Source organism: Peromyscus eremicus, chromosome 23 (assembly GCF_949786415.1).
Source record: "Peromyscus eremicus chromosome 23, PerEre_H2_v1, whole genome shotgun sequence".
Lineage (NCBI taxonomy): Eukaryota > Metazoa > Chordata > Mammalia > Rodentia > Cricetidae > Peromyscus > Peromyscus eremicus.
Genome location: NC_081438.1, coordinates 12,746,019 through 12,771,142, shown reverse-complemented (window position 1 = coordinate 12,771,142; position 25,124 = coordinate 12,746,019). Strand labels below are relative to the sequence as shown.

Genomic DNA, 25,124 nt, shown 5'->3' with positions numbered 1-25,124 from the left:
CAGCCTCCTCTTAGTCTGGTTCTCAGGCCTGACCTTATCCTGCCTCGCTATAGGCCAGCCAGCTTCTTTATTAAACCAATCACAGTGACATATATTCACACAGTGTAAAGGAATATTCTACAGCCCAGAATCCCACTTTACAGCTGAATAAAAGCTCAAACTCACTGTGTCTGACAAGCTCTTCTACAGGTCACTTTGCTTTTCCTGTTTCTTGGGCCTCCCTCTATCAGTCCTGAGATGACAGTTGATAAAGCTGGCCGAAAAGAGAGAAGGTTCAAAAGACTCCAGAGCCATCAACTTATCACGTTTTATTTTTTATTTTTGGTTGTTTGGATATAGATAAGAATAGTGCCTAAGTCTACACAAGTAAATCACAAAGAATTCTCTTAGGGTTTTACAATTTTGGGGGAGGGAACATGTCTCCAAGACAGGCACCAAAAAACAGAGAAACCCTGTCTTGAACCTCCCCGCCAAAAAAAAACCCAAAACAAAACAACAAAACAAAACCCAACTAACAGACTTTTAGGAGAACCTAGTTCTCGATCCTGGCTTCTTAAACTCTGGGTCATCATTCTGCAGGGATTGCAGAACTCAGTGTGGGATTTGCAGAAAGTTCGGCAACAGTTAAAGGTTTCTGAACACGCACCAACCCCAAATTAATTCAAAAGAAACACACGGTGGATCCGAGGTGTTTCCAGCAGCACCCAACTGTGCCATGTGGCAGAGCTTCACTGAAGCCCTGGTTCTAGGCATGCCCTTGAACCATATGGTACCAACGAACAGCCGCCTGAAATACCGCACATTCCAGGCTCTTTTCTGTGATAGATTGTAGTGTTTTCACTGTATGTTCAAAGTTCTGCTCTTATACAAACAAAATGGTCTGATAACAGGAAGCAAAGACTAGTATTTTCCTACTGTCCAGTCCTCAGAATGTATTAAATTAGTCTATCCATCCGTTTTTTGTGTCTCAGGTTGGCCTTGAACTTGTAATCCTCCTGCCTTAGCCTCTTCCTGAGTGCTGAGATTACAAGTGTGTACCAGCGGTGCTAAGCCTCATAATCCTAAACAGAAACTTCATTCCCATGAAGCAGTCCCCATTTTCCTGTCCCCTGGGTTCTGGCAACCCCAAATCCACTTTCTGTTTGTTTCCGTGGATTTACCTATTCTGTATATTTCCTATAAATAGACCTGTGATGTGTGACCTTTTGTATTTGTCTTTTCATTCAACACCGTGTTTTGAGATTTATCCACAATTTAGCATGAGTCGATATTCTGCCCTTTTCAGGGCTGAATAATATTCCAGTGGGTGGCTACATCACATGCTGCTTATCTGTTAATTCACCAGTAGACACTGGCCTGTTTTCTCCTTTGTGAGTAATGCTGCTATGAACACAACGGACAGGATCCCTTCAGTCTCTTTTCCGTTCTTTCCAGTATCTGCCTAGGCATATATTTACTGGATTATATGGTAATTCAGTGTTTAAACTTTTTCAGAATCCTATTTTCCTTCTTTTCTGACCTATGATATGTGCAGTTGTGGCACTGTTAGCCAGGCATTCAGAGTTCTTTGAGAGGCTCCACGCAATAACAAAGTTTGGTGACAATGAGCCATTGATACCTCTGATCCCTTGACCTTTCCCAGGATCCACTCTCTGTTCCAGCTGGGTAGAGCTGCCAGAAGCAAACAGAAGCCTCTCCTTTAGGAAGAGCCTACCCAGCTTCACTGTGTCAGCTCAGTAGAGACGGGCATGCATGCATCCAGCGAACGCTCAGCGGAGACCTGTGCTAGCTGTCTCTGGGGCCAAGGAAACAAAAGTCCTTGTTTTAGTGAGCTTGTACTCCAGTGCCAAGAGGCAGAGAGTGAACAATGCAGATAAGTCAAAGTAGCCAGGGGAAAACCGCTCTGGTTCATGACCATGAGTGTGTAATAGTCTTGGTACTTTAAAAATCTCTTGTGTGACTATATGTGTTTTTTTCCCAGACACATCTCTACAAGCTTTCCGTCTTAATAATCTTTTTAGAAGACAGCCTTTAGTTTTGTTTTCTCAAATTTTCATTTCACTGATTTCTACCCTAGTAGTTCCCTTTTATGTCTTATAGTTGGTCCTGTTATTCTCCAGTGTGTTAAGTTGAACGTTTAGATAATTTTTTCATCTTTCCAGTTCCCTGATGAATTATTTAGGGCTGTGCGTTTCTTTCTGTCTGAAGTATCGCTTTAGTGGTGTCTACCTGCTTTGACTTGTAGTGTTTTCATTATCTTTGATTCCAAAAGTTTCCAGGAATCATTTAGCAATCATTTATAGGGGTTCCAAGTATTTTTTGAAATGTGTCTTTTGAAAATTCATCTTGAGTTTCACTGAAATGTGCTTGAAGAAACTGTTCTGTGCTATACTGAGCACTGGGGTGTAGATGGCCTGATGCATGTCTGCCTATTTTTATAAATGTTCCATGGACCTCCTAGAAGAGAAAGTACATTCTTGGCAGAGTATTGAATTCTCTGTGTATCTGTTATCAGGGAGGAAGCAGATTTGAGTCATTTTTTCTGATAATCATGCGTGTGTGTGTGTGTGTGTGTGTGTGTGTGTGTGTGTGTGTGTGTAATATTCTAGGCAAAGAGAACAGCAAGAATGAAGGCGGTGAGTAGGGATGAGCTTGCTATCCATGTTCCAGGAACACAGAGAGAATGAATTTGGCAGAATGGAGTAGGAAGGAAGCGGTGGAGTTCAGGCTCTGGGGGGTCATCAGCGGCCAGAGCAAGTGGGGCCTTGGAAGCCATGGTGTGGACTTTTGCTGGCACAGTGGATTCTTGACCATTTACCAGGTGGTGTGCTAAGCACTTTGCATACACTTAATGTCAAGTATAAATTGAAATTCATCTTATACAATGGAGAGAGCATTTTGAGATTAAGAGTACCCAAGAGGTCCTAGTCAGCCTAGTCGTTTCCTTTTGCAAATAAGAAAACCAAGATGAGCTGGGTGGTGGTGGCACACACCTTTAATCCCAGCACTTGGGAGGCAGAGGCAGGTGGATCTCTGTGAGTTCGAGGCCAGCCTGGTCTACAAAGCGAGTTCCAGGAAAGGCACAAAGCTACACAGAGAAATCCTGTCTCAAAAAACCAAAAAAAAAAAAAAAAAAAAAAAAAAGAAAAGAAAACTAAGATGAATTTTGGACAAGTTTCTGTAGTTCAGAGCATAGTTCTGGATACCCACCCTCAGTCTTTGAAGGAGTATTATGAGTTAAAGACTAGCCTAGACTACATAGCAAGTTCCAGTCCAACCTGGGTTACATGGCAAGACCTTGTCTCAAAGAAAGGAAAAAGAAGAGTCAGTGTTCATAATTTTATTCAAATGTTATTGAATTGAAGTTGAAAGGGATTTATCTCATGAACTCCATTGTAAAACAAAACCCACTTATCCATCCAGGTATATATTTTGTAAATGTAAGTTTTTGAGCCGGGCAGTGGTGGTGCATGCCTTTGATCCCAGCACTCCGGAGGCAGAGCCAGGAGGATCTCTGTGAGTTCAAGGCCAGCCTCGAACTGGTCTACAGAGCAAGATCCAGGACAGGAACCAAAACTACACAGAGAAACTCTGTCTCAAAAAACAAAGCAAAACAAAACAAAAAAAAATGTAGGTTTTTGCAGATCCAAGTTAGTTTAAGTCAATTTCCCCAAAAGGATTCCCCTTCTTCTCAAATGCTCTGCTTGCTCTAATTTCACCCCTTACTGCTTCATTTCCACGCGTGGGTCTGTTTCTGTGAGAGAGCTGCTTCAGCCTTCCCCGCGTTCCCTGAGGCGCCACTTTGATTTCTAGGACAGCTTATCCCAGCCCTTTTTTAATGGGACCTCTGTGCCCCATTCAGAAGTCTTCGAACCCACGGCACTGACGGCTGTGGCAGTTTCCCCAACCTGCCGAGACAGCACGTAAGGCGGGCGCCTGCAGGGGCAGCCCCTGGTGTTGAAACACCTTCAAAGGAGCCTTTCCTAGATCTCAGCTGAGACTTTCTGGCAGGGCCAGAGAGATGGGTCAGCGGGTAAAGGCACTTGTCACCAAGCTGGGCCACCAAGTTCTGCTCCCAGAACCGGTGTGGTGGAAGGAGAGAGCTGGTTCAGTGTGTTGTTTTCTGACCTCCGTATGTGTCCACCACGGTACATTCACACCCAGACACACACACACACACACACACACACACACACACGCAGAGTAAATAAAACATGTTTAAAAACAAGCAAATCACAAAGGGGCTGGAGAGATGGCTCAGTAGTTAAAAGAACGTGCCGCTCTTCAGAGAACCCAGGTTTGGTTCCCAGCACCCACAAAGCTATCAAGTGGCTGGAACTCCAGTTAGAGGGAATCCAGCCATGCTTACTTCTGGACGTCCATTTTGCTTCCACAGGCACCAGACATGCACAAGGTGCACGGATATGTATGCAAGGCAAAATCCTGCATACGTTTAAAAAAGTAAAGGAGAACAAAAGCAGCAAAAAGAAAATAAGGCTAAATGGTTGAGAACACTTGCTGTTTTTGCAGAGGACCTGGGTTCGGTTCCCAGCAACCACATGGTAGTTTACAACCATCTGTAACTCCAATTCCAGGACACCTGACCCCTTCTTCTGACATCTGATGACACCAGGTACACACACACACACACACACACACACACACACACACACACACGTGTGTGTGTGTGTGTGTGTGTGTGCAGGGAAAACACTCATATAATACAAAATGAAGCAAACCAACCAACAACTTTGTGCTACAAAGTGAGCATGGCCAGAGGCATTTCTGTCCATCACTTTGATCTTTTACATGGGTTCTCCATGACATTGAAGGAAGTACACCCCAAAATCCTCCAACCGTCTTTTCTTTTTAAAACTATGACCTTGGGCTGGAGAGATGGCTCAGAGGTTAAGAGCACTGACTGCTCTTCCAGAGGTCCTGAGTTCAATTCCCAGCAACCACATGGTGGCTCACAACCATTTGTAATGAGATCTGGTGCCCTCTTCTGTATACATAATAAATAAATAAATCTTTAAAAAATAAATAAATAAATAAATAAATAAATAAATAAATAAATAAATAAATAAATAAAGCTATGACCTTACACTGAGCATCCTCAAGAAAGTACTCCTTAACTCAGCGTGCTCAGGAACAGATTCCTTAAGGGGGCATGCTTAGACATGGGCACAGCCAACCCTGTGTGAATGTGTACAAACCTCATGCTCTTTGCTCCACAAGGTTATCGCTTTGGAAATGACCCTGTGGTCTCCTTGCCATCTTTTCTGCCTGGGCTGGGTTGGCTTGGCTTGGCACTCACTAAGATGGGACTCCGTTAGGGTTGGTTACAGAGCCTGTTTGCTCTTGCGGTGACACTGTAGCCATTGCGGGTGAACCTGAGCAAGCCAACTTCTCCCCGTGACACACAGAGTCCTGGACTCTGCAGTGGGTACAGGGCCCACCTGCCACCTGCCTCCCAGCCTGCCTCGCGGTCAGAGAGCTGAACTCTGTGGACTTTACCCTTAGTGCCTCATTGGAGGAAGTGCTGGATGAAGACCAAATGGATGCCTCAGGCGAGGTCCAGCCTGCGATTCCACACCAACAAAGCCAAAAGGAAGAAAGAGTAGTGGGGAGGGTGGGAAGAGGAGAAGGAGGCAGCAGTGACCTGTGAGTTGGAGGCCAGCCTGGGCTACATAGAGACACCCTGTCTCAACAAAAAGAAAATTCTCTCATTTACAGAGACAGGGTTTCTCTGTGTAGCTCTGGCTGTTCTGGAGCTCACTCTGTAGATCAGGCTGGCGTTGAACTCGGAGATCCACCTGCCTCTGCTGGGATTAAAGGCGTGTGCTACCACCGCCTTGCCCAGTTGTTTTTACTTTAAAAAAGTTGTATTTATTCTGTGAGGACTTTATACAATATAAGATCATATTCTTTCCCTCCCTCAACTCCTCCCAGATCCTGTTTGTTTTTACGGATATTGCTGCTTCAAATGGTCATGAGCGCCAGCCTGCATTCAACCCAGAGGGTGTGTACTGAGAAGCAGAACTGATGACTCATAAGACAATTCCATTTTCACTTCTTTAAGGAACTATTAAACACAAGTATTAGATTTTGTATCCAGAATTATTTGTCACACCATAGGCCATGACGGCACATGTCTGTAATCCCAACATTCAGGAGGCTGAGTCAGGAGGAGCCTGAATTCAAGGCTAGCCTGTGTTACCTAGCAAAACCTTGTCTCAAAAGGCTAAGGACTCAGGGCTGGAGAAATGGCTCAGAGGTTAAGAGCACTGGCTGCTCTTGCAGAGGACCTGGGTTCAATTCCCAGCACCCACATGGCAGCTCACAACCATCTGTAACCCCAGTTCCAAGGGATGTGGCACCCTCAAACAATCATGCAGGCCAAAACACCAATGCACATAAGTCTTAAAAACAAAACAAATAAAACCAACTAAGGACTGGGTGCTGGGGGAGATGGCTCAGCAGCTCTGGGCTCTTTCTGAGCAAGTCTGAACAAGTGTGAAGACCTGAGCTCAAATCTCCAAACCCATGTAAGTAGCCAGGCATTTGTTTATACACAGTGCTGTGGGTGTGGAGAGGAGGATCGCTGGGGCTTGCTGGTAGCCAGTCTAATCTAGGCTCCCTGAGATACCCCGTCTCAAGGGACTGTGGTGAAGAGATAGAGCAGGACATTCAGCATCAGGCCTCTGGGCTCCATGAGCACCTGAGTGTGTATATATGCCACATACGTGTACACCATACACATAAACACACACACAGAAAAACAAGTGCAGGCTAAGGATGTAGCTCAGGAATAGAAGGCTCGCTCAGCACAAATCCATGTAGGAAAACTTGGAAGAGAGCCTTTGCTGGATTTCTGGATACAAGAATCTACTAACCTTTTCTGGAATCTCTCAGTGATTGAATTTGTTCTTATCCACGATACATTCAAATTCCAGTGAAGAGCTAGGCTACTCTTTATCTACTTAAATGTGTATTCAGTGTTGTGTTAGTCAAGGCTCTCTACAGTAACAGGACTTATAGAACAACTGTTTTATATATACATATATATGTGTGTGTATAATGAATATATATATATATATATAATGTGTGTACATATGGGATTTATTAAAACAACTTACACACTGTAGGTCCAGCTAATCAACAACGGCTGCCTGTGAATGGAAAGTCCAAGAATCTAGTAGTTGCTCAGCTCATGAGGCTGGAAGTCTCAGCTGGTTTATCAGTATACACTGGAATCCCAAAGAGGTAGGGCTCTGCTGCCGGTGAAGGAATAGACTTGCTAGCAAGGTGAGGGCAAACAAGCAAAGAGCAAAACCTCCTTCCATGTCCTTATATAGGCTTCCAGTAGAAGGTGTGGCCCAGATTGATTGACTGGCCTGGAGAGATGGCTCAGAGGTTAAGAGCACTGGCTGTTCTTCTGGACGTCCTGAGTTCAGTTTCCAGCAACCACATGGTGGCTCACAACTATAGATGAGATCTGGTGGACTGGTGGACTCATCTGGCCTGCAGGCATATATGCAGACAGAACACTGTATACAAAATAAATTAATAAATCTTAAAAAAGAAGATTTGACTGATTGATTTCCCTTTGTTTTGATTCGTTCTTTTTTTTTTTTTTTTTTTTTTTTTGAGAAAGGGCCTTATTGCTTATTATATAACTCTGGCCGTCCTGGGACTCTGAACTCACAGAGATCCACCTGCCTGGGCTGGGATTAAAGGTATGCCCCGCCATGCCCAGCAAGAAATATTTTGAAAGTACTTTCAGATTCTTCTCTTTCTTTCTGTCGGGAGCACCAGGTGGCTTCTGGGTCATCCCATGTGATCCCAGAGTTCTGAGTGATGTCTCCTCCCCACGGTCCCCCCTTCTGCTAGTGTATCCAGGGGACTGTTATCTACAGCGCCACCAACTGAACTCAGGCCTTTCCACGTGGTATTTTCCCTCTCTTTCTCTCTTCCCCTGAGCTACAGCCCAGGGCCCAAGAGGGCCCAATGCCCCTCCCCCATCGTTTATGTGTGTCTGTGTATTTTTGCACATTTGCATGTTTGTCGGTATGTGTGGGCATGTTCGAGCACATGGAGGCCCAGGGTTGAAGTCAGGAATCATCCTTGATTTCTCTTCCATCTTAATTCACTGAGGCAGGGCCTCTCAGTCAAACCCAGGGTCTTGCCAGCCAGTTTGCTGGGGGGACTCGCGGTCCCTGCTTTCCGAGGCTGGAATCACAGACGTCCCAGTCACCATCCTCACCTATCCCTTTGAGACAGGTCTACCTATGTACCTCACCCTAGCCTTGAAGTCGAGATCCTCTGCCTGAGCCTCCTTACACGCTTGGACTGCAGGGCTGTGCTACCGTACCTCACCCAAGGACAGGTGAGTCTCAGCTCTCGTGATAACAGACAGCCCAGGAGTGGTTCTCGGTAGCTTTACAACTTGGTCAACAACCTCAGCCCTTTTATTTTAAGGTTTTTCTCAGCTCATCCCCCATGGGATCGTCGCTTACTTTCTTCTCTGTCTGGGGGATGAGGCAGGCAGGGCTCTGTGGGATCTCAGCCTGGCTCACACCGTGGGATCCATGGGAACGACTTCTTTTCCCTCGGGATGTGTCACTTTGCTTCAGCTAGTGAGGCCTGCCCACATCTCACGGGCCTGTCAGGCTCTCAAGATGACATCTGAATCTACGTTGTCTGCCTCTCTTTGAGCTTCTGTTTTGTGAAATGGGATCACATGGTCTGTGAAGTAAAACAACTACAGCCACACAACACCGAGCACTAAACAGCTAAGATCAGCAACAGTTTATTACCCACAGGTACTCACAGCTCTGGAAGGGACAGCTAGCACACCATCAGAGCCCCTTACAGCAGAGTGAATGAGAGCTTGGCTTTGCAGTGTCCAGAGGGTGAAGAGCTGTACCGGCTTCATTCTTTCTTTTTTTTTTATATAAGATTTATTTATTATATATACAGTATTCTGTCTGCATGTTTGCCTGCCTGCCAGCAGAGGGCGCCAGATCTCATTACAGATGGTTGTGGGCCACCTTGTGGGTGCTGGGAATTGAACTCAGGACCTCTGGAAGAGCAGCCAGTGTTCTTAACCGCTGAGCCATCTCGCCAGCCCCCAGCTTCATTCTTTTCCTATGATAAAAACACTCTTGACTAAACGCGGCTTGGGGAGGAAAGTGCTTATTTGGCTTACACATCCAGGTTGTGATCTGTCAAAAAGGAATGTCCGAGAAGAAACCTGAGCAGAAACCACGGAGGAACACTGCCCACTGACTTCTTTTTTTTTTTTTTTTTTTTTTTCGAGACAGGGTTTCTCTGTGTAGCTTTGCGCCTTTCCTGGAACTCACTTTGGAGACCAGGCTGGCCTCGAACTCACAGAGATCCGCCTGCCTCCGCCTCCCCAGTGATGGGATTAAAGGCTTGTGCCACCACCGCCCGGCTCCCACTGACTTCTTATGTGGCTCACACATTCACAGGTGCATGCTTAGTTAACTTTCTTGTACAGCCCCAGGCCACCTGCTGAGGGATGGTGCCGCCCACAGTGGTCTGGGCCCTCCTACATCAGTTAGTAACCCAGACAATCCCCAAAGACATCCCCACAAGCCAGTCTGATCTAGTCTGTTCCTAGACTGAGGCCCTTCCTCTCAGGTGACTTTATGTCAGCTTGACAATTGGTGCTTCACGAGAACAAGGACCCAATTCTGAGGGAGAATGAGATCGGCTTATCTGGCCAATTCCATCAGTGAGCAGGAAGTAGAGCTGATCTGTTGGACAAGGGAAGGTGTCTAACCAGACCTTTCCAAGGAGGGGCTGAGGAGGACCAGTGGTCAGGTCATTCTGCACATAGGTCACATTCTCCCATTAAAGGACCTCAGGGCATCACTTGCCTTCTTCAACATGATATATACCACAGGTTGCAAGTTTTCATTGCTCAAATCATTTGATCCCTGTCTATGCTCATATATCTCCTTGGAAGGAATAACCTCATCTACTGGGAAAATGAATGAATTCATTGAGACCCGGGATTCTTCTGGGAAAAAAAAGGAATCAAAGAGAAGACTTAAATAAATGAATTTAAATCCATTTTTATTATTAAAATAGTTAAGAAAATTTACATTGCCAACCTGAAATTAGGAAATGTTTAGAAGATGGTTCCCGTTAAAGGGAGAAGTGAATTCACCCTGAGTGCTGCATGAAGTCAGTCACCTGCGTCAGGAAGCGTCTCACTCCCTTCTGACTGAGGAAGCCATGAATACCGGGTAATGGACAGATCAGAATGCGGCTAACAGCAAGGAACTGGATCCTGCACACTGGGCTGCTCACGGCCCAGACCATGGCAATACCCACACAGGAAGGATGCACGTACCACTGCAGCTGCAGAATAGCATGTCACCCTCACCACAGCACCAGAGACCAAGGCAAAAGAAAACACTAGAAGGATCCAGTGATCATTCACTATCTGAGGCCTCAACAAGGTAATATAAGCACACTAGGAAGGAGGCATTGAGATGAAGGTATGAAGATTCTGAGGCCACAGGACGGGAAGCCTGTAGCTCTTACATAGAATCCTTAGGCTAAAAAGTTCAACTCTGAGGTCAAATACAGCCCACTTTAAAAAAAAAAAATATCTCCAGACGGGCAGTGGTGGTGTGCACCTTTAATCCCAGTACTCGTGAGGCAGAGCCTGGAGGATCTCTGTGAGTTCGAGGCCAGCCTGGTCTACAGAGTGAGATCCAGGACAGGCTCCAAAACTACACAGAGAAACCCTGTCTTGAAAAAAAAAAATCTCCAAAAAGATAGGAAAAAATAAAAATCAAAGTTGGTGCAACTAGTGTGATTCCTGAGTTTAAAGCTAGATAAAACTCTGGGCTTAAAAAAATAGGTTTTATCCGTGCTGTTTTCTATCACTACAGTAGAAGTCTCTGTTTTTTAAAAATTACATCATGTACTGGGGTTGGCCAGTGTTTGCGTGTGGAAGTCCGAGGACGCCTTGGGGAGTCGGTTCTCTCTTCCCATCACGTGGGTCAGGCCAGGCCACCCAGCTTGTCAGCGAGCACCTTTTTCATTAAGCCATCTCGGCCCCACCCTTTCAATCTATAGTTATCGCCTCTGGCTCTTAAAAGTCTCAAAATGGCAAGTCTCAGAGTAGATCATCAGTCACAGTATCTCATAATACTCACAGTCTCTATTCTGCGGAAGAGTCGTTTAGAAACAAGCAGCCATGTCTAACGGAAAAAAACGTAAAAAAGAAATCTTGAGGCAGGACCCCCAAATCTGTGACTGGCCACTCTTACGTGCTTAGCAGTTGCAGAAGACGGTGAAGGGTACTGGCTTTTTCTTTAAAAATTAAATTATTTTATTTATTATCAGTGTGCATGTATGGTGTGTGTGTGTGTGTGTGTGTGTGTGTGTGTGTGTGTGTGTGTGTGTGTCACATGTGGAGGTCAGAGAACAACTTTTAGGAGTTGGTTCTCCACTTCCCCCACAGATTTCAGGGGTTGAACTCAGGTCATGAGAATGCGTGGCAGGCCCTTTCACCACTGAACTAGCTCTTTATGTGGATGCTGTGATCCAAACTCAGGTCCTCTTGCTTGTGCCGAAAATGCCATTACCCTCTGAACCATCTCTCTAGCCCCTCTTCCCCGCCTTTTTTAATTATTATGATTATGATTATGATGATTTTATTTTCTTGAAGACGTGGTTTTGAAGCTGGAGAGGTGGCTCAGTGGTTAAGAGCACTTGTTACTATTTCGGAGGACTCAGGTTCGGTTCCCAGCACCCACATGGTGGCTCACGACCATCTGCAACTCCAGTTCCAGGGGCTCCGACACCCTCTTCTGACCCCCACAGGCGCCAGGTATGCGTGGTGCACAGACATACATGCAGGCAAAACAGTCCACCTTCCTGCCTCGGCCTTCTGGGCACTGGGATTGCTCTGCACCTGGCAGGTTGGGCTGCCTTTTAAAGTAGCGCTCAGATTGCGTCCACACTCGTTGGCTGTAAAGTCCAGGCTGTTAAAGGCACAGAGGTGGCTTTTACCAGTTTCTGACAATAGTCACTTAGAACCATAGGCTAGCAATGAGGATCAGACTCTATCTTGTATACGTTAGATGCCATGGCTTCTAGGCTGGGTTAACGAGTCCTCTTATAACTACCCAACAGAGTGTTACATTTTGTGGTGATCCCAGGCCTCCATGTCCACCTCTTGTCCCAGTTACCTATTGCTGTGTGATAGCCCTCTCCCCCCAAATGTAATGACTTAGGACAGGAGGGCAGACCTCTGGGTGGACTGGGCAGTTCGAGCTTGACCGGACTCCTGCAGTTCCAGTCACATGTTATAGGGGCTAGAATCACCCAAGACAGCCTCTCTCCCTGTGTGGTGACTGGGCTTCAAGGTGATGAGCTGGCAGCAGGTTGGGTACTTCTCCGTGGGGCTGCTCCGGCTTCCTCGCAACAGAGAAGCCTCCTAGAGTCAGACTCTGAACTTGGGCTGGCTTCCCCTCAGCCAGAGTTCCAAGGATAGGAAGTGGACGCTGTTAGCCTCTTAAAACAAGGTCCTGAAATAGATGCAATGTCACATCCACTACTGGATGAAGCCACCAGAGCTGCCCATAATGGGGAGGGGAAAACAATGTTTTTGGGTCTTGAGGGTCGTGGGGGTGGGTGTCAAAGAATCCGTGGCCATCTTTAATCTCTCAGGGCATTCTCAAATGCCAAAGGTTTAGTTTTTAGGGTTGGATCTTTTCATCCATGGAGCGATGTAAACATTTACAAGAGATCGCCTACGCCATCTCAATCTGTTCTCAAGCTAATTCAGAGAAAGCAGGCTGGGAAATGAGGACCCTATGTACACATTCAAGGTTGAGGGTGGCACAGCAGCCAGGCTCGGACTCCAGGCTCAGATCTGCATCTGGTTCTCGTTCATGTGGCGAGGGCTCGTGCGCCTGTGGGTTGGTCTAATCAGGTCTTCAACACACAACGAGCGTGCAAGAGAGGCAAGCTAAGTTCCCTTTGTCTGAAAACGCGGCTCTAGGTCTTTACGAGAGAAGCTGCAGGAGGAGCCACCATCATGTGCCAGCTCTTCTGTCAGTAGGGACTCTTGAAGCCACTGTACTGCCCCTCCGTCTTGGGGAACTCCTTCCGGATCCGCCAGCGACAGCAGCTGGGCAGGATGGCGAAGTCAGCCATGTCCTGGGAGCCGAAGCGCCAGATGGCATAGCACCTGTACGCGCAGTGCCGCTGCCTGCGGTTGCTGACCTCTTCCTCCAGCGCCAGCAAGGGCTCCTGGTAGAGCAGGAGGAGCCGCAGGGTTTGTCTGGACAGCACGAGCTTCCAGAAGAGCTCTGAGGTGGTGATGCAGGGTCCCCGCTTCCTCCGACAGCACAGCTCCTCCAGGGCCCTGCGATGCTCCGGCAGACGGGACGGGAGGCAGTTTCCACACTGGCACCAGCCTGGGCTGTCCCCGGACCTGGGGGCCACCTCTTCCCGAAGCAGCTGCATTTCCTCGGGTTGTCCAGGAACGGGAGGTGAGTCGTGGAGAGACAGGGATAGCCTAGACAGGTTCGTGATATCCATCTGAGGCCTCTGAAAAAGTCAAGTTTCCAGACCCTTCAGCAACCACAACCCATTGGGATTTAGGTTCAGTAGCTGCATCAACCTATGTGATCACATGTAATATTACAGCGACTGGAGTAGCTATCACCTTTTTATCTGTATCGGGGTGGGGCAGCTGTTCTGCCACTGAGTCTGTTACGAACCTCTTGTAATGCAAATATCTGTCTCCGCTTTACGTATTGGAAAATGAAATTCAGAAAAGCCGGGTATCAACGGGGACATGGCCTCTTGCCCTGGCTGCCTTTGGAGGGTGTGGACTGCCTTCTTCATGGGGCTGACCTCTCAGAAAGGATCTTACTAGGTAATATGTTTCTTTGGTGACTGTTGTCTTCTAAGGGAGAGCAGGAACTATGTTTATTTGCTCCATATCCTTGGTGCCTGGGGCAGTGCCCAGCACACAGCAGACGGTAAGTATTTGTTGACTCGTTCCTAATATTGCCGTGCCTGCCAGACTCTCTCCACTTGTTATCTTCCTAAGTTGCCAGAATTGCCACACCTAGTCTATGTGACATATGTCTTTACTCACTGCGTGAAGAGTATGTGAATGGTCATAGCAGCACTATTTATGAAAGGCTGAACAACCCCAGGATCCGCCGACTAGTGGGTGGATAAACAAAAGGTGACCTATCCAGGCAGTCTGTCTATCCACGAAGACTACTGAGCCATAAAACAGACCGAAACAGTGGCAGACCGAAACACATAGCAACATAGATGAGCCTTGAAAACGCGATGCTAAGTGAAAGTGAGACATGAAGGATCGCATAGTATATGACCCATCTTATGCAAATTTCTAGAGTAGACGGACCAATAGGAAGTAGTGGAATATTTAATGATGCAAAGATGTGTTGCATTCTTTTATGTTGCATTTATTTAACTCTGTGAAGCTGTGTTACTTTGCCTGTCTAAAACACCTGATGGTCTAATAAAGAGCTGAACGGCCAATAACGAGGCAGGAGAGAGGATAGGCGGAGCTGGCAGGCAGAGAATAAATAGGAGAAATCTGGGAAAGGAGATCTAGGAGAGAGAGGGGCGGGGAGAGGAGGAAAGGAGGACTCCAGGGGCCAGCCACCTAGCTACACAGCTAGCCACAGAGTAAGAAGTAAAGAAAGGTATACTGAAACAGAGAAAGATAAAAGCCCAGAGGCAAAAGGTAGATGGGATAATTTAAGAAAAGCTGGCAAGAAACAAGCCAAGCTAAGGCCAGGCATTCATAAGAAAGAATAAGCCTCTGTGTGTGTGTGTGTGTGTGTGTGTGTGTGTGTGTGCGCGCGCGTGCGCGCGCGCGCGCGCGCGCGCGCATTTATTTGGGACCTGGCATTTATTTGGGACCTGGGTGGCAGGCTCCGAAAAAGTAAAAGAATAAAACAACCACAACACCCAGCCTTTGTAAATCAGTAAGTTCCAGCAGCTCGGAAAGCTGAGGATCATCCCTGGCAATTCACCAAGACTTTGTCCTGAAATAACACAGGGGTGTAGTACTCAGTAGTACTACATTTTCCCTAGATATTCAAGGACCTAGGTGCAAACCCCAGTATTCCCCAACTTAGACCAATCATTGAAATTCACCTTATAACAGGAAAAAGAAAATCTCACAGATTATTTAAAAAGTAGAAAAATATTTTTAAATTCCTTATCCATTCATGATAAAACAAAACAAAAAAACTCACAAAAGAGAAATTTCTTGAATCTGATACTACATTCTTTTTTTTTTTTTTTTAAGATTTTATTTATTTATTATGTATACAGCATGTATGAGTGCAGGCCAGAAGAGGGCACCAGATCTTATTACAGATGGTTGTGAGCCACCATGTGGTTGCTGGGAATTGAACTCAAGACCTCTGGAAGAACAGTCAGTGCTCTTAACCTCTGAGCCATCTCTCTAGCCCTGATACTGCATTTTTAAAAGCTCACCAAACACCCCTGGCAGAGAATGAACTAGCCAAGCTGTCCGCTGAGACGGGAAATGAGGTCGAAGCCTGTGCTTTGTACACTGGTGTGGAAGCCCACTGGGGCCCAGCCAGTGCTGGGACTGGCAGGAGGATTCTTTCCTGAAGCCTCCAGGGGAACCAGTGCCCTGCGGAGACCTTTAACCTCAGCCGGTTAGCCTCCAGCCTGGAGTGTAAACCGGCTGTTGAAGCTGCCTAGTTTGTGGTCGCTGGTTATGGCCACAGGAAATCAATACATCTAGCAAAAGTGCCCAGCGGCCGGAACTGTGGGGAACACACACGGTCACAGCCACCTTGTAGCTGGCTGTTGGTGTCTTTTAACACAAAACATATGCCGGCTGTGACTCTCAGGTGATCACCTGACAGAATGCCATATGTTTGCCATCATGGCATGATTGACATTTGCCCCCATACTAGAAACTTCCCAAATGAACTTCCATGCTGAAATGGGTAAATAAAATGAATGTTTATCCAAAAAAAAAAAAGAATGTTTACAAAGCAGAAATTATACAAAAATGAGCATGAACTATCACGGTATGGGATGTCAGATAACTCCCTAAAATAATGGGTGATAGGAGTCAGACTTGCAACAGAGTGTGTTTTACGACAGGGTCTCACTGGGTTTCCCAGCCTGGTCTGAACTCCTGGGTCCAAGCGATCTCCCTGCCTCAACCTCTCAAGTGCTGGAGTTACAGGTCTAGACAGCTGTACCCAGCTTGTACAGTTCTTTTTTACAATTCTAGAATCAAAACTAATCTTTAACCTGGGTGGTGGTAGCGCACACCTTTAATCCCAGCCCTCGGGATCCAGAAGCAGGTAGATCTCTATGAGTTCCAGGCCAACCTGGTCTCCATTGGAGTACCAGTCCATCCAAGGCAGCATAGTGAGACCTTGTCTCAAAAGAACAACAAAAACCTAAATCCTAACCCTTAGATGCAGGATGAGGACTGTTTTTAAGAGAAGATGGCAATTCAGGAGAGGCATAAAGGGGACTTCTGGAATATTCCATCTCTTTCTGTCTTTCCTCCTCTGGATAAGTACTTTATTATTAAATCCCAGCACTTGAGAGGCAGAGGCAGGCGGATCTCTGTGATTTCGAGGCTGGCCTCATCTACATAGTGAGTTCCAGCACAGCCAGGGCTACACAGAGAAACCCTATCTCAAAAAACCAAAACCAAAACCAAAAAACAAACCAACAAAACCCCCAAACTCTACTATGAGCTACACAAAACATCTCACTTTATTAGATTTATTTGCGTGTGCGTTTGTGTGTGTGTGTGTGTGTGTGTGTGTGTGTGTATGTGTGTGTGCACATGTACCACAGGAAATCAGAGGCTAACTTGCTGGAATTGGTTCTTTCCTTCCCCATGTGGGTCCCAGGGATCCAACTCAGGTCCTCAGCTTTGGCAAGCAAGCACCTCCACCCTCTGAACCAACCCACCAGCCCCGAAGCAACTCATTTTTCAATCTGGGTGCTGGTTCCATGAGTATGTTTACTTGGCTAAAATTCATCAACTGTGATTTATATAAATATCTCCAAGTGTTTATATTTAAGAGCAAAATCTCCTAAAAAAGAAGACTAAATGTTTTCACTTACTGGAACTTCCTGGCCTTTGACAACTTGCAGACTCTTCCCGAGTAGCTGCTGGTCCACCATGCGAATGTAGGGTTCGTCCACAAAGGACACATACTTTAATGTCTAGGAGAAGAAGGACAAAAGTCTGCTGTGGAGCTGGGCGGTGGTGGCACACGCCTTTAATCCCAGCACTCGGGAGGCAGAGGCAGGTGGATCTCTGTGAGTTCGAGGCCAGCCTGGTCTACAGAATGAGTTCCAGGACAGGCACCAAAACTACATGGAGAAACCTTGTCTAAAAAAAAAAAAAGTCTGCTGTGTACGGAAGTTACAAGAATCTCCTGTTCAGATGTATGTGAACTCATCTGCTAATCACACTGACCACACGACAAAGCAAGCTAGCCAAGACCTAAAGGGAAGTCAGACACGGAACCCCGTGCACCCTAACTGGGAGAGCCATCCTGGCCACAGTCCAGCGAGGCCCCACACAGTGTAACGGTCTGTGCTGAGTCTCCCCAGTTCAGTGTCCATGGGTGCAGTCTCTGGGGGGCTGTGGAGTTGAGGCCCCAGCACAATGTAATGGCCTGTGCTGAGTCTCCCCAGTTCAGTGTCCATGGGTGCAGTCTCTGGGGGGCTGTGGAGTTGTCTTTTATTTGTTTACATGTTTGTTAAATTTCACTCATCTGGGAGGGGCCATGTTGAGCTTTAGTTACAAATGTGAAATAATCTTCCTATTCCCCTTCCTTCCTCCCTCCCCTTCTTCCTTCCTTCACCCTCCTTCCTTTCCCTTCCTTTCCCTTCCTTCTTCCCCCCTCCCTCCCTCCCTCCCTCCCTTCATTCATTCCTCTCCTTTCTCTCCCCTCTCCGTTCTTCTCTCCTTATTTTCTTTTTTGAGTCAGGGTCTTATTCTCCAATCTGGACTAGCCTCAGATTCGACATGCTCCTGCCTCAGTCTACCTGCTGCTGTAACTGCAGGCCAGCGGCACACACTGAGCTTCGCTGAATTTTCATTTCCATCACGAGCACAAAGACAGTAGACAATAAACAATGAACTGCAGGCGGGGTTTGGCCCCTGGGAAAGGGCAGCGATGTTCCCAGGGAAACAATGTAACCCTCTTTGTGTTCAAGGAGCCAGCGGTTCCTCTGTGGGGAGCGTGAAAGTGAGTGGAGTAGACCTGCCTCCCGAAGTCCAATTAGTAAAATCAAAACAGTAGAGGCGTGCCTACCCTCCTGCCTTAGGCTCTCTGTCACAAGCCACCAGCAACCACTGCTGTCAACACTCTTGTGTGGGTCCAGGACACACATATGCATATACACATGTATATGTGTGAAATACACATAGAGAATGCATAGAAGTAGATTGTGTGTGTAGTTGCCTTTTGAACCTATAAATGGTGATATATAGTTCTTTTATTTACTTTTTGCCTCTCAACAAAAACATCTTGGCTATTTGCTCAAGTTATCACGTATACCTAAGTGGTTACAGCAGATTCTGAGGCCAGCTAGCCTCATGTGGAATCCCGGCTCTACCATAAACTGTCTCTATGACTCTGGACATAGTAGTATTTAAGCTCAATCTCTCCTCCCTCACCCATCTCTGCTTCTCACTCCAGACCTGTGAGTGTTTTTTGTTCTGTTTTGTTTGAGACAAGGTCTTATTCTGTAGCCTAGACTAGCCTTGAACTCAAGGCAATCCACCTGCCTTAGCATCTCCAGTGCCAGGATTATAGACATGAGGCTCCACATCCAACTTTCTGGGTTTATTTGTTGTTGTTGTTGTTTTAGGTTGCTCTGGAACTCATATTCTTCTTGCCTTAGCCTCCTGTGCAAGGGTGTGTGTGTGTGTGTGTGTGTGTGTGTGTGTGTGTAGCTAAAGGTTTTATTTCTTTCTTGCTAATAATACTGACCTGAGTGATAACTGGTATTATTTACTATGGATTTATCATGGCGTCTTTCACCATTCACCCAGTGGACATTTGGATACATGTTGTTTCTTCCTATTATTTATTCGTTTATTTTGCAGCACTGGGGATCGAACCCAGGCCTCACACATGCTGAGCAAATGTTGTATTACTGAACTATTCCTTCGCTATTAGTAATTTAACAAGCAGTATTAATAATTTAACACAATTTAGTGACTATCCTAAACACTATGTACATCTGTGTAAAGGTTTCTCTAGAAAAGTATGGAAAAATGGAAAAACCAGGACAAAACACTCCCATTGAAATATTATTAGTCACTGCCTTATGATTTGTTCTTGGAGGTGATTGTACTATCTGGGGTCAGGGAGGGGCTGTACCTATTTAATAAATGACCAAATCTGGACCGGAACGTAAAAATTCATCTTCCCGGATGGGTGGTGATGGTGCACACCTTTAATCCCAGCACTCGGGAAGCAGAGGCAGGCGGATCTCTGTGAGTTCGAGGCCAGCCTGGGCTACAGAGTGAGTTCCAGGAAAGGCGCAAAGCTACACAGAGAAACCCTGTCTCGAAAAAAAAAAATTGTCTTCCCCATCTAAGTCGGTTTTCCATTTTTACTTCTTTTCTTTCTCAAAACCGAAGGACTCATCAGAGAGACAGTTGTTTGGGGTTGTCAAAGAACTGACCCACTTAGGGAAGAAACCGTGATTATGGTCTATTTCCCCCACACACACACTTCTAAGCCACCTAGAAGAATCTGTGTGTGTGTGTGTGTGTGTGTGTGTGTGTGTGTGTGTGTGTGTGTCGGGGGGATCTGACAGGGGCAGCATGCCTTACCCGCTTCGGCTCCACCACCGACTCACACTTCTTCCTGTAGTAGTACTCGTTGACTGCACAAGGTTCGCAGCATGCACAATAGGGGTAAACGCTGGACCTGCAGAAGGCACTGGAGTATGTGTTGATGAGGAAGTCAATGAATACAGTGGCCTGTGGAAAAGCAGACACCGTGCCGGTGAGACGTCCACTGCCAAATCATGTCCTTCGGTGTTTTTGTGGCTGTTGTGTTTTCAAGCCTGGGTCTCACCATGGACACCTGGCTAGTCTCAAGCTCACAGAGATCTGCCTGCCTCTGTCTCCTGAGTGCTGGGGTTAAAGACGTGCGCCACCACCAACCCCCAGCCTGAATCACTTTCTTAAAGGGCGGGGAAGAGAATCTCTTACCAAGCCAAAGTAGGACAGTGTGGATCCAATGTACACAACCAGCTGGATGATGTCAAATTTTCCTCCCTGAAACAGAGCGGGGAGCATTATTACTCAGCTGAACTCTAAGTGGCGCCTTTTTTTTTCTTGCTAACTTGCAGTCGCTGCATCTAGCATGCGCAGAAGCCTGCGATAGCATTGAGGCAAGCACCGGAGTGCTCAACTGTCACAGAGACCAGGAGACATCATGCTTCCCCTTTCCGCCATCTAGAATGTTTTAGAGAGATGTGGTCGGTCTGTAAGGGTTTCAGACAAGCTCTCCCATGGTGTAGGATAACTGGGGGAGCAGACATGTCTACATCCATCTGCCTTTTTGTTTGTTTTTGTTTGTTTTTGTTTTTGTTTTTGTGTTTTTAGACAGTTTCCTCTGTGTAGCCTTGGCTGTTCTGGAATTCAATCTTTAGACCAGGCTGGGCTTGAACTCACAGAGATCCGCCTGCCTCTGCCTCCTGAGTGCTGGGATTAAAGGCGTGCGCCGCCGCCGCCGCCGCCGCCGCCGCCGCCGCCGCCGCCGCCACCGCCACCACCGCCACCACCACCACCACCACCACCCAGCCCATCTGTCTTCTTATTGGTCTCTTTAAGGTCTGCTCTCAGTGGCTTTTCTATTTGCTCAGTTATATTTTATGGGTTCTATTCTCTTCCTTCCTATTTATTTATTTTGAGACAGAGTCTTACTATGTAGCCTTTACTGGCCTGGAATTTGGTGTGTAGACCAGGCTGCCCCCAAACTCACAAGATCACGTGCCTCTGCCTTCAGAGTGCTGGAATTAAAAGTGTGCACCGCCACACCCAACTTTGCATATCATTGATTCTTTTGTTACAGTGTAGCATTAATCACATGCTGCCAAGCATGGTGTGCTTTATGTGGTGGAGATCAAACCCAGGCCTTCTTATCTTCCATAGGCACGCATTCCACCTGCTGAGCTACACCCCAGCTCAGTATCAGATGCGGTTTATTTATTGATTTAGTGTGTACACTGTCTGTTCTATGTGCACTCGTATGTGTACAGGTGTGCTTGCCCATGCATCCGTGTAGAAGAGGTTGATTTTGGAGTATCTTTCCTCAAACTGTGTGATTGCTTTTGAGATGAGTTTCTCAGTGAATCTGGCTGACCAGTGAGTCCCAGGAATCCTCCTATCTCTCCCTCCAGTGTTGGGATTACAGGCATGCACACACTGCCGTGCTCAGCCTTTTGCCTGGGTTCTGGGGGTCTGAACTCAGGTCCTCATGCCTGTCGGTAAACACTTTACCCTCTGAGCCATCTCTCCAGCTCCGCATTAAAGTATCTGAAAAGCTGAATATTAGAGCTAGGTGTATTGGTGCACACCTATAATCCCAGCCCTTAGAAGGATGAGGCAGGAGGATTGGGAATTCAAGGCCAGCTGGCTACGGAGCAAAAGCCTGTCCCAGAAAAATAAAACAAAGGTTGGATATTTGGGTTTTCCCTCAGTCACATTTCATGTTCTTCAGATGGTTTGTTCATCAACAGAAGCCCCAATACATTTCTCCCTCATCTCATTCCGCTGGTGAATTGCGCAGAGCCAGCTACTAATTCCAGCCGCTAGCAGTCACTCCTCGCTACGTTCACAGTTAGACAGTCACAGGAAAGAGAGACTTACGGTGCCGAAAACCAGGATGTCAAAACGGATCCCATAGGCTTTGATCAGTGTCCGCTTTTCCACGTTGTTTTCCTTGTAGTACTTGGCGTACCTACGGGAGAAGAGCAGCCACGTTTACAACACTCTGTCTGGAAGTGCTGCTGTCTTATGGGGAGAAAGAGCAAACCAGTAGCCAGTGCAGTCCTCCTCATTGGCCTTTGATGCCTGCCACAGTTGGCAGAGGAAAGACTACAGTCCATCCCTCTGATTCCTCTCTGCCCAAAGAGTGACCCCAAGTTACCTCACCTGCTTCCATCATCCCTGAGTAACAGAAAATTGGCTTTTAATTTCCTATTAAAACATCCAACATTTGCCGGGCGGTGGTGGCGCACGCCTTTAATCCCAGCACTCGGGTGGCAGAGCCAGGTGGATCTCTGTGAGTTCGAGGCCAGCCTGGGCTACAGAGTGAGTTCCAGGAAAGGCGCCAGAGCTACACAGACAAACGAACAAACAAACAAAAATCCAACATTTAAGGCAATATAAAATCAACAATAATCAAAGAAACTTTAAAGAGTAACTTCAGGCAATGTGTTTATTTCTCTCTTCTCTTTTTTTACTTTTAGACAAGATCTCTCTATATATAGTCCTGACTTCCTGGAACTCACTATGTAAACCAAACTGGACTCAAACTCAGAGATCTGCTTGCAAATGTATATAAGCATCTCACAGTGAGCGTCCCCTGACTTCCTGGCAGTCCTACATCCCATGATTAGCAGGCATCCTTCTAAGCTAAAGGGGATGGGAATTTAGACTGGAGGACCATAGTGAAGCCATTCGGGATGAAAGCAGAGATTGGCGTGGTTCAGCTATGTATGAGGTGAGAGATTCCTGGAGCGGGCAGAAGTAGGGGAGGCGAGAGAGGAAGACCCCCTCCCTAAGCCTTCAGAGAGAGCACGGCCCTAGGGTCTCAGACCTCCCGTCTCTATGAGAGAATCAATGTAGTAAGCATTCACTGTTCACGACAATCGCCTTAAGCAGTTTGTGGTAATCTGTTACAGTAGCCAAGGAAACTCATACTTATCCATACATGTTCTGGACCCGAGAAATGCATCTTATACCCCAGTATCACACATATAAATCAGTGAGGTTAGGGTTAAGCTCGCCAGAGGAGGACATTCTTGCGTCGTCTTTACTTTAGTGTGTGTTTGTGTGTGTGGAGACCGGGGGTCCGCACTGGGTATCTTTCTCCATCCCTCCGTATCTTATTTTGTCAGTCATGTTCTCTCCCTGAACCTGCCACTCACTAGCTTGTCTGGACTGCCCAGCCAGCAAGTCCCATGGATCCCTGTCTCTGCTTGCCCGGCACTGGGATTCTAGCCACACATCACTAGGCCTGGCTTTTTATATGGATGTTGGGAGCCGAGCTCATGTCCTCCTGGCTTGCCCAGCAAGCTCCTTTCTGACCGAACCATCTCTCCAGCCCCCATAAATCTTTTTCTTGAGGACAAAGTTACATAATGTGAACTTTTTAACTTCCTGTAAAAAGAGAAAGCTATATTTCCCCAAATACCTCATAGAGTCTGTAATTTCCTTCTCTTTTGTGACGCCGTTTGAAAAGAACTTGTTCTCTTGCCTATCAGATCTCCACAATTTATTTTTGGCCAAAGAGTTCTCCTGGTGCCTATTCAACAACAAATCTGCTAACGCTTTATTCTAAAAAAATACTGACGTCATAACCCCTCTTGGCTTCTAGGGAGCTAAGTCCCACCAGGAGCGGATGTTCTTAGGTTCAGCTCAGAGAACAGGAGGACGCTGGCCAGTGTCTGCGTGGTACATTACCCTGCATGCTTTGGCTGAGTGCTAAATAAAAATGCCCAGGACAGTCAGGGGACCATTCTTCATGTCCTCTCTTTCTTGCTAATGGCCACAGCCTCTTCAGCACATCCCCCTATTCAGTAAGGGTGATCACAAAGTTACTGGAACTAAGAGCCTCTTCCTGAGCCAGGGACGAAACTCCACTGACCCAGAGGAGGCAAAGGGCCTCAGTCAGCTTGATGCTGAGTCAAGGGTCTCGAACTCGGATCTCCACAGTGGCCAGGCATAAAGGATGCAGGTCACAGAGAAGGACATAAAGAGCTCGGCCAATGGGAGTGGGTGGGGCGGGGGTGAGGGGACTGTGGTTGGTATGTAAAGTGGAAAAAAAATTGAAATAAAATTGAGGGAGACCAGCTCCCTCTTATTTCCCTAGGGTACTTTTGAGCAGGGAGAAAAGAGGAATTTGGAGATAGAAAGATATAGGTAGAGAGATAGACAGAAAATACAGGATAGCCTTGGGAGGGCCTGGGTCCAAATCCACCAGCCCCTTCTGTCTCTACTAAAGGGCTTTTTAAAGAAATGCCAAGGGGTGGAGCAAAGGACCTCCCCCCAGCACAGCCTAGTGCAGACCATCCCAGACACCTGGTGACCACACACGTGATCTATCCATCCCCTTATGAGGCCCTGCTGTGTAAAGCAAGCTCAGATCTCACTAGAAAACCTTTGTGGGCTCCCAATAGAATGTAAAAAACAAAAAACAAAACAAAACCAAAAAAAAAAAAAAACACCAAAAACAGAAAAACAAAAGAAGGACATAAAGAAATGGTAAGGACAGTGTCAACGCAAAAGCTACATGCTCTTTCTCCAGGGCCCACACCCAACTCCAGCCAGTACTGTCCTAGGGCATCTATCTGGGCCCAGCGTTACTTAAACTTTATAAACTCTTCATCAAGCACGTTAGCTTTTCAGGAAAAAGAGGAAGCCCAAGTCTATGTGTAGATATCACAAGGTTTAAAACATTCTACAGGTACAAAGAGACAAATGGAGTCTCCAGGAGTGTCTAGTGCAGGTGTTTGCTAAGTCAGGGGTGAGGAGGTACTGTGATGCTCTGCACCATAGCAGGCACCCAGATGAGGCCCCTGACCCCGGTTCCGGGATGGAGCTCTGAGGATAGGCATCTGCATCAAGCAGGGTTCAAATTCGAGTGAATAGCAGAATCCCATGGAGACTTGTGAAAATGTAGATCACAGACCCGCCTATGTACAGTCTGAACCAGGAGGTCTAGGCCAGGCCCAGGAATGCGCATTTTTGAGTCACCGTGTGATGCTGCTGCTGAGTGCTGTATTTTGAGAGTTGCTAGTCTAGATGGGATGTA

At 46.7% G+C, this 25,124-nt stretch overlaps 2 protein-coding genes across 3 annotated transcripts in view; one reads left to right on the top strand and one right to left on the bottom strand.

The window, feature by feature from the left end:
• Nucleotides 1-25,124, top strand: part of Ift81 (intraflagellar transport 81) — a 155,747-nt gene that overhangs the window by 11,997 nt on the left and 118,626 nt on the right. The gene's annotated exons all lie outside the window — the stretch shown is intronic.
• P2rx7 (purinergic receptor P2X 7) overlaps nucleotides 11,291-25,124 on the bottom strand; it is a 36,390-nt gene continuing 22,556 nt past the window's right edge. Inside the window, exons 9-13 of the mRNA XM_059249702.1 lie at nucleotides 21,956-22,046; nucleotides 20,294-20,359; nucleotides 19,910-20,059; nucleotides 17,176-17,277; nucleotides 11,291-13,602 (exon numbers count right to left, since the gene is read on the bottom strand). Coding sequence (XP_059105685.1) covers nucleotides 13,105-13,602; nucleotides 17,176-17,277; nucleotides 19,910-20,059; nucleotides 20,294-20,359; nucleotides 21,956-22,046 — 907 coding nt within the window. The 3' untranslated portion in view covers nucleotides 11,291-13,104. The remainder of the gene's footprint in view (nucleotides 13,603-17,175; nucleotides 17,278-19,909; nucleotides 20,060-20,293; nucleotides 20,360-21,955; nucleotides 22,047-25,124) is intronic.